Source organism: Mesoplodon densirostris, chromosome 2 (genome assembly GCF_025265405.1).
Source record: "Mesoplodon densirostris isolate mMesDen1 chromosome 2, mMesDen1 primary haplotype, whole genome shotgun sequence".
NCBI classification, from domain to species: domain Eukaryota; kingdom Metazoa; phylum Chordata; class Mammalia; order Artiodactyla; family Ziphiidae; genus Mesoplodon; species Mesoplodon densirostris.
In genome coordinates this window covers 191975695-191984744 of record NC_082662.1, presented here as the reverse complement: position 1 = coordinate 191984744, position 9050 = coordinate 191975695, and the positions used below count along the sequence as shown (strand labels likewise).

At 61.4% G+C, this 9050-nt stretch overlaps 1 protein-coding gene across 1 annotated transcript; it reads left to right on the top strand.

Annotated features, from left to right (window-relative positions):
• The first annotated feature begins 2129 nt into the window (after nucleotides 1-2129).
• PHLDA3 (pleckstrin homology like domain family A member 3) lies at nucleotides 2130-4698 on the top strand. Its single transcript, XM_060091492.1, has 2 exons — nucleotides 2130-2784; nucleotides 4043-4698. The coding sequence occupies exon 1, from the start codon at nucleotides 2353-2355 to the stop codon at nucleotides 2722-2724; it is 372 nt and encodes a 123-aa protein (XP_059947475.1). The 5' UTR covers nucleotides 2130-2352; the 3' UTR covers nucleotides 2725-2784; nucleotides 4043-4698.
• The last annotated feature ends 4352 nt before the right edge of the window (nucleotides 4699-9050 follow it).

The following is a 9050-nucleotide window of genomic DNA, read 5'->3' as shown; positions in this document are numbered from 1 at the left end:
CTCGGCCTCTCTGATCTCATCTGCCACGAGACTCAAAAACACGTGAGAGCGCTCTGTAAACTTTCCAAGCCCGTACGTTTGTGAATTCACCTGGGTCTGGAGAGAGCACCAATGTGTGCCAGGCCCGGAGGGGAAACGACAGCGATAAAACAGTCAGGAACAGAGCTGGTCTGGAGCCCTGTTTCCTCAGTAGGATTCTGGATCATGCAGGACTGTGCTGGGTTGGTGCACTCAGGAGATGCCTATGGAGGGATGGAGTGGGGGGCGTGGGTGTTGGAGGCTGGAGAGAGGGCCACAGGAGGGCATGGTTGGCGGGCAGGCTGAGACCTTGGGGGTCCCTCAGGCAGGGCTGCAGGCCCCCTGAGCTCCCTCCACGGCCGCCCTCTGGAGCTGTTTCTCTGGTTGCCTCTCTTCTCTCATGGCCTGACCACTCCCTCCCGCGGAGGGGCCTTCTGGGAGTTAGGAGGGTTAGCTGGCCCACGTGTGCGTGCGCGCATGTGTATGTGTGTGTCTCCTGCAGCACACGGGCTGCAGAGCTGTGGGTGGGAAGATGAGAGCTCCTGACTTGGGTGCTGCCGGGGAGGGCGCCCTCCCCTCCACACTGGACCCTCTCTGTGCCCCTTAGGCTCCACATCAGTGGGCAGGAGGGTGGAAACACAGGGTGTGGGTACAAAGAGGCCTTATTACTATCATTATTATGGGAATAAATCATTATTCCCATAATAAACTATTACTAACATGTATATGAATAGGTCCCTAAGAAATGGGAAGTCCTGGAGGAGCTGACCAAGATGGGGCGGCATTAGGACCCAGGGAGCCGTCTTCCAGTGCCGGGCCGGGGTCCTCATCGTCCTCTAAAGTCAGTAAAACTGGGGGAAGGGGTGGAATAATTCTTTTTTTCAATTATTTATTTATTTTTTTGGCTGTGCCTCATGGCTTGCGGAATCTTAGTTCCCGGACTGGAGCCCTCAGCAGTGAAAGCTCGGAGCCCTAACCACTGGACCACCAGGGAATTCCCTGGAATAACATTTCCTGAGACTCTGAGAGTTACCAGGCTCTGTCCTGGGCTTTTCACAAATGTAATCTAACTTATTCACTAGAGCTCGTGAGATAAGAATCAATTAATCCTCCCATTTGACAGATGAGGAAACTGAAGGATGATGAAGTTGCCCGAGGTGGGCGGGACACAGCCCCAAGGCGGAAGGGTTGAGGTTGGAACCCAACTCTACAGAGCTGGTATCTTTACACCATACTCTCCAGGCAGAAAAGGGAGGGGAGCCTTCTTCCCGCCCCCTCCTTCCATCTTCAGCTCAGCATCCGGGGAAAAGTCCCTTCTTGGGGGGGCGCAGGATGGAGGGAGGTTGATTGAATCTGCGGAGGGGAAGCAACAGGCCCGGTCGCGCTTGGCCTGGGGCTGACTCCACCAGGCACGGTCTAGGTGGGCTGAACTGCAGGCCCCTCCAGTGTGTGCCCAGGATGCAGGCAGTGCCATTGCCAGGTGATCCGTGGGGGGCGGGCCCCTCCTCCTCCACCGCGGGGAGGGGAGGCCGAGGCACCTCAAGGTTCTGCTTTCCTCAGCCGCACTGGATGGGGGCAGGCGCAGGACAGTGGGTCGTCCAAGCAGAGACAGCTGTGGGCAGCCTGTCTGGGGCCCAAACCGAAAAATCTGCAGATGGGGGAGGAACCCAACTTAGGCTTGATTCCCCCCCCTTCCCCCGCCCCAACCCCAGGATCGGCCTCATTTTTCTGATTGCGCAACGCCAAGGGGGAGCTGGTCAAGCTAGGAGAGGGGGCAGAGGCTGGGGGCCAGGACTGCCGCGGCCTGGGAAGCTCCAGCAGCTGTCTGGCAACCCCCATCCCGTGCGAGTCCCAACCGGTGCCAGTGCGCGACCACGGAGCAACCCCCCCTCCCCCACAAGCAGCGACCCCCTCACGTCTGGAAGGCGCCCCCTCCTCCTCCCCCTCACTATCCCCCCCTGAGTCCAAGGCCTGGAGGAGCTGTGGTCCCCAGAAACGGCAGCCAGGAGGCCTGAAGGCGCCCCGCCCCCGGGCGCGCAGGGGAGAGGGGCGAAGGGGAGGGGAGGAGAGGGGAGGAGAGGGGAGGGCCGGCCGGGCAGGAATGCTCCGCGCAGGAGGCGGGAGGCGGGCGCGGGACATGTGAGGGCACATCCCGCGAGCTGCCGCCCGACGCGCAGACGGCCCGGGGAGCGAGCGGGCGAACGGCCGAGAGCGGGCGGGAGGGCGCGGAGCAGCGGCGGGGGCCGAAGCCCGGCGCGGGAGGCACCGGGCGCGCCGGCCGGGCCGCAGGGAGAACCGGCGGGGCGCGCCGCGGCCCCGGCCCCGCGCGCTCCCATGACGGCGGCCGTGCTCCGGGAGGGCGTGTTGGAGAAGCGCAGCGGCGGGCTGCTGCAGCAGTGGAAGCGCAAGCGCTGCGTGCTCACCGAGCGCGGGCTGCAGCTCTTCGAGGCCAAGGGCGCGGGCGGCCGGCCCAAGGAGCTCAGCTTCGCCCGCATCAAAGCCGTGGAGTGCGTGGAGAGCACCGGGCGCCACATCTACTTCACGCTGGTGACCGAGGGCGGCGGCGAGATCGACTTCCGCTGCCCGCCCGAGGACCCCGGCTGGAACGCGCAGATCACCCTGGGCCTGGTCAAGTTCAAGAACCAGCAGGCCATCCAGACCGTGCGCGCCCGGCAGAGCCTCGGGACCGGGACCCTCGTGTCCTAGACCGCAGGCTAACGTCTTCGCTTCCCGCGGCCATGGACGCGGTGTCGTGGGTCGTGTCAGGTGAGTTCTTGGGGTCTGAGCTCTCCTTCCCTCTTGCCCTCCCGCGCACCCCCACTCCAGCATGCCTCCTCAAAGCTGGCCGTCCTAGGGCCAGTGGGGAGGGAAAGCCCAGGAGTCGACCCTGGGTGCCTGGGCCTGGGGCCAAGAGCCGGCCTTCCCCCTGGGGCGCCGGGCAGGGGTCCTGAATGTGCCCGCAGTGCCTGAGAGGAAGATGGGCAGGATAAGCACCACCCTCCCCAGGTTGGTTCTGCCCTGACTCAGGTGGAAGAGGCTGGCAGAACAGACCTTCAGGCGGCTGGGCCTCTACCCCCACCAAGGCAGGGCTCCTGGGCTGTGGCTTTCAGGGAGCTGGGGAGGGCGGAGGGGGGATGAGCTTGCCCCCCACCCCTTTCTGCTGTGATGACGCTTGTCCTGGAGCCTGACCGTGGGATTGAGGCAGGAAGAAAGCCTCCCTCAGTGGCAGGGTTCTCAGGGTTGGGACCAGAACCAAGGAGTCATAGTTCCCATGGTGGGACCTTGGTGGGAGCTGGGATGGGCCTGGGAGCTCCACTCCCTGTTCTCAGTGGTGGGTTCTGGGTCCTAGGGCTGAAATGTTGGGAAACCAGGAGATGTGGGGGGGGGTGCAGATGCCAAGGAGGGTGGGCCTGTCCACCGGCCCCAGAGTGCCCGCCATGCTGGCTGGGCCGAGAAGGGAAGCTGGAGGAGGGGGTGGGGGCGGGTTTGTGGTCAGCAAGGCCCAGGGGAGGGCCCAGGAATAGAACCTAGAAACCGTGGCTCCTGGCACTACGCCCTCTTCCCCAGATGCCGCTCCCTCCCGGGGGAACCGGGCGCAGGTTGAGGAAGGATCTAGTTGTCATTTCTCCCGTGGAAACCTGTATCCCCCTCGCCCCAGTACCACCACCCTCCTGAGTCTCCCTGTCCTGCAGCTTCTCACTTCACCAGGCAGGGTCCATTGAGCCTGGTGGTCGGTGCTGCACACCCCCCGGCCCTCCTGTTAACTCCCTCTCGTGGGGCAGTGAGGGGTCACTGAGAGGCCAGGCAGGAGGCAGACCTACTGTCCTTAGAGCTGATCCTCTTTGATCCCTCAGGCCTCAGAGGCCGGGAGGAACAGCTTCCTGCAGTGATCACAGGGTGTTGTACAAATGCTGGTTTCTCCTGAAATATTGGAGCAGGTTGGGAAGCTCTGGTACAAACAGCTACTGTGGATACTCACCGCCCCAGTGTCTGCCCTGCCCTGACTGCTGTTCTTTCTCGCCAGCTTCCATGCCCCCTTTGGCTCGCGGGGCGTGACTGTGCTCCATTTGGTGAGGTAGAGGCCGTGGACGCGTGGAGGAGGCGTTGGAGCGTAAGGGGCGGCCGGGGCCGGGGAGCAGGTCAAAGGCCCCAAGGGGCTGAGGATGAAGATCCAGCCCCCAGGTACTCAGACTCTCGCTCAGGACCTTCCGGCCACCGGCCTGGCCACCGGCCTGGCCTCCGAGATCGTGATGGAGAGCTGGCATCCAAGCCCCCTCCCGCCACGGCCCTGCGTCTCTTCTGCAGACTGCTAATCAGCCCCCCCCCGGCTTGGTGCCATGCCTGGAGGAAGGCAGTCCCCCGGGGGCGCTGAGCCAGCGCCCCAGGACTCGGGAGGCCAGGCTGGCGCTCAGAAGAGGAACCACCTGGGCTCGCCTCTGGATTTACTTTGGCGGGGGTAGCTGATGGGTCTGAGGCCCACACCTGGGGGTCATCTGCTGCTTGGGTCCTTCTGGGACCCCCACCCATCCAGGCCTCTCTTTGCACAGTTCTTCCCCCCTCCTGCCCCTCTTCCCCCACTGCGGTACTAGGCCTGGAGGTGGCGGGGTGGTGAGGGGGTCAGCCATTACCATTTCACACCCGTCCACAAATGCAGATGCCCTGCAAAGGGCAGTGACCACACTGTTTGCTTGCTGAGTGGAATTCTTTGCCCGCCGCTAAGACCTGGTGCTTGGAGCATCTGTGTCCTCACCCCACTTTCCCAGTCCACACCCCATCCTGAAATCTCCAGCCTGGGGAGGGAGAGACCCTGCAACCCAGGGGACATAGACTCAGAGGTCCTAGGGGAGGGGCCATGAGGCCTGCACGGGCCCACTCGGTCTCGAGAGATGCCCCTCTGCCTGCTCTCCTGGGGGGGCGGCTCTGCATTCTGGGTAGGGCCTGTCTCTGTCATTTACACACTTGGGCCTTGTACGTTAACACCGTTAAGTCTTCTCTACGGGATGGTTGAAAAGGAATACTTTTAGCAGTGGGGAAACCGAGGTACAGAGACACAGCTGTCCTGAGTTACACAGAAACTGCTGATGGGGTAACCCACGTCAGGCCTCCCCTGTTGCCAAGCGGTGGCTGCTTGAATGTCCCCTGCAGCAAGTCGGGCTCCCTCAGTGCTTCCACCCTGTTTGGTCCCCATCAGATTCCTCCTCCTGTCCGATCACGATCTCTGTCCTTTGTCCCCGTCCCTCAGAGTCCTGTGCGGCTTCTTGCTTATCTGATATGTGAACTACATCTTAAAATCAAATGAGAACTTACAAGTTACCAAGGAATTTTTACAGATATCTCATTTACGATCTCCTTAGGCTGCATACCCAGCCCACGATGGCAAATCAGCATCACTGTCTGTGCCAGCTAGTGTGCTGTGATCAATTGGTGATGTCTGCCATGAGCTTTGGGAGGAAGGTGGGGAGGTTGGGAGCTCTTGTATACATGTGTGGGGAGAGCATGGTGTCTGCCACTGGTTTCCTTGATTCAAGCTACATGAAAGAAAGGCTTAGCTTCTCCATCCTGCTCTAAAACAGCAGCCTCTAAACTAGAATCATAAATAAACAAACAAACAAATAAATAAAACAAAACAATCCTTGCTCTTTCCACCGAGCCCAAAGGTGACTTTGATGGTGATGGTGATGGTGATGGTGAGGATTCAGGGAGGCGTCCAGACACTCAGACATGGGAACGTGTTTGTGCGCAGGCGGAACCGGGGTGCAGGACACACTCATCCAGCAGACATGCCAGTGCCTCTGGCAGCCAGGTGCTGCACTGGGTGCTGGGGCGTGGAGATGAAGAAACACCTGATCCGAGCCCAGAGCCCAGGGCGAGGAAGTGCCTGCTGTGCCAGTAGAGGGGTGTGAGCAGCCCAGGCGGTGTCCTTCTGCCCGGCACGGTCCTGTCCTCAGCGGAGCTTGCAGGGGTGGTTCTGGAGCTTGGCAGCTCAGGACAGCAGGGGGCACAGCCAGCGTGGGATGTCTGTGGGGGCACACGCAGTGCAGGGGGAGAGTGGGCTCCCAACTCCTGGCCCTCCCTGATTTTTGGGAACAGCCAGCCCTGTTGGTTCTAAGTATGCTTTGGTTCCTATCCAAACCCAGCTTCGGCTGTTCCCCTTGCTAGGAGGTCCCAGCCCCTGTAAGGGGGCTGCTGCTGCAGGACCCCAGCACAGACCCTCAAACAGACTCTCAGCAGACACTAGTGCCGGTGGCGGGTGTTGGGATGGGGATGATCACTTGAGCCCCGGAGCTGCTTGGAGGCGCCAAGAACTCACAGCACGGGGATCGGGGCTTGCACAGTGAGTTTCATTTTTTAAAAGATATGTGACCTCTCTGGGGTGTCTCTCTGCTTCCTGGGATCAGGGGTGTCTTCGTCACTCTGGCAACTGAGTTTGGGACAAGGAGCACGGGCCCTCACCCCAGGAGTGCTCGGCTGGACCACAGAGCAAGGTCAAGGTCTTCTGGGGGCACAGAGGCCCCGACAGTGCCAGCAGACATGCATGAGATGGAAAAACTTCGCTCATTTGGGGCCCCGAGGACGCCGTAAGGCCAGGGCGGGGCAGTCGCCACCATCTTTCCATTTGCCTCCGCAGCCACTGCTCACCCCTGCCCGATCTCTGAGTCATCAATGGGAAAATGAGATGGGGCAAGTCCCAGCCTGGCGGCAGCTGGGAATCCACTGAGGCTGGGTGGGGAGGCGGGGGAGAAGGGCCCGGTTGGCTCTAGTCAGGTGAGCTGGGCTGAGAGCTGAGCCTTTGGCAAGAGCCAGCCTGTTGCAGGGAATGGGGACGAGTGCAAAGAGCTGCCGGAAGCAGAGGGTCTACAGCAGGAGGGAGCGGGCATCGCGCCCGTGACCCTGGAGGCTGGCCTTTCCCGGAAGCTGGGGTGTAGAGGCACCTTAGCGGCCGCCACACCAGGCCCGGGTGCAGGGACCCCGGCAAGACTCTGATTCGCTGTGCGCAGAGCTGCCAGGAGGCTGTACGTGAGCCCCGGCTGACCTCCTCCCAGCCACCTGAGTGTCCCGCCCAGGACGCAGTTCATCCTCCCGATTAAAACCTCCTGAGGTTTCCCCGGTGCACAGGGAGGAAGTCCCAGCTCCCAGGAAGTGTGCCCTCCGAGGTCAGGGCTCTTTCCAGTGTCTGTCCCCACAGTCCCCAGCCGGGGCCCCTGCATGGGAAGCGCCAGGTCCCAGGACTGGCTGGGGGCCTTTGCTCACCCCCCACCCCCTGCCATGGGGAGCCTCCCCGCTCAGTCCAGTCCAAGGAACTGCTCTCTGCTCCTCAGCCACGGCTCTCCCGTCACCACACTGCCCGGCGACAGCCGGTCACTCCCGTCACTTGTATGTTCCTGCTGCCCCCGAGTTCCTGGGACAAGGCAGGCGATTCATCCTCACGATGGCAAACGGTAACCGAGCTTGCTCCGTGGGCACTGGGGGTCATGGAACGTCCAGCCGCTGAGGTTGTGGATTAGGTCTTACATTCAGAAACTGAGGCCCAGAGAGGTTATGTGACTTGTTAGGAGTCACACAGCGGCCAACTGGCAGAGGGGCCAGGATTCGACTGGGCAGTGGGCCTCTAGATATATTGTCTGAATCCACACCAGGCGAGTACTTCTCACAGGATGAGCGGGTGAGTGACAGGGTGGGTTTGCCCGCGATTTCCTGGGAGAAGGGAGCTCACAGGCGGGCACTGAGGCCTGGGGGCCGCGTGAGGGCCAGAAGGGACCCTCCACAGAGTCAGGTGGAGGAGGCTGCAGGGGTGGAGGGGTGACTGCAGCCAGGCCTTGAAACAGGAGGAGACACAGCGAGGTGTCCCCGGGTTGGGAGGATCTGTGGGTGCCCACAGGATCAAGGCTGGGGCAGGATCCCCTGGAACAACGGAGGGACCCCGGGTGGGGGGAGGGGCATGAGAACGCTGGGGACAGTGCCGGTCCTGTGTTGGCCCAAATGCTGTTTGTCTCATCACCTGGGTACAGGGACCCCATCCTGCAGGGACAAGGGCTCTGGGCTCAGCGGACGTGACCCCATGTGGCAGCACCCTGGTCCCAGAGCCCCACAGGTAGGGCTCAGCCCCCTGCTGGGGTGACCAACCATCCTGGCTTGCCTGGGACTCTCCTGGTTTTAGCACTGAAAGCTCTGTGTCCCAAGAAGCCCCTCACTCCTGGGCACTCTGGGACCGTTGGTCACCCCGCTCCCAGCCCTGCCCAGGGTCAGGAAGCCTGGCCTCTCCCACCCTCCCCATCTCAGCAGTCAGCTCCGCCCACAGCCCTCGGCCCTGAGAAGGGACCATGCAGAGTCCCGGGCTGTGAGCTACTGTGCGATGGCCCATGGGCTCCTCCGACCCCTACGCTGGCGCCAGCAGACTTTCCTGCCGTCCTCAGAGGACGGTCAGGTCCCGGCTGCAGGGAGGAAGGAGAACCAAGTGTCCTCCGGGCTCTCCAATCAGCTCCACACCTGCTGCACCAGTGCCGCGACCGCGCCACCTGCCAGGTACTGGAGCCAGAGCAGGCGGACTGAACGGCGAGGAGGGCTGTGCGGTGGGGGCAGAGCTCTGGGGGTGGGGCGGGATGCTGGGAATGTTTCCGGTGGTCCTTCCAAGGGGGTTAGGGGTCTGACTCTCAGGGGGCGGAGAATGCACAGGGGGAAGACCTGGCCTGGGCCGAGTTGCCAGGGCTGGAAAAGGTGAGGTGGCACAGAGCCTGGGAGCACAACAGGTGAGCACAGAGGAGGTGGCTGACTTGGAGCCCCCGGCCGTGATCTCCGCTTCTCTCTCCAGGCAGGGGGAGCCCATCTCAAAGCCCCTGTTCTTATACACACACACCTTTATTTTATTACATTGAAGAAAAATGTGAAAGGACAGAAAATTATAAAGAGGGAAACAAATATCATCTCTGTGTTCCCATCTTTGAGATAATCTTTGCTAGCATTTTGGTATATTTCCTTCTACATTTACTCCTATGCAAATATATATGCAATATATAATTATTATATATGATTTG

What these genes read in the sequence shown, in the direction of transcription:
- PHLDA3 (XM_060091492.1), top strand. Translation starts at nt 2,353, where the DNA reads ATGACGGCGGCCGTGCTCCGGGAGGGCGTGTTGGAGAAGCGCAGCGGC.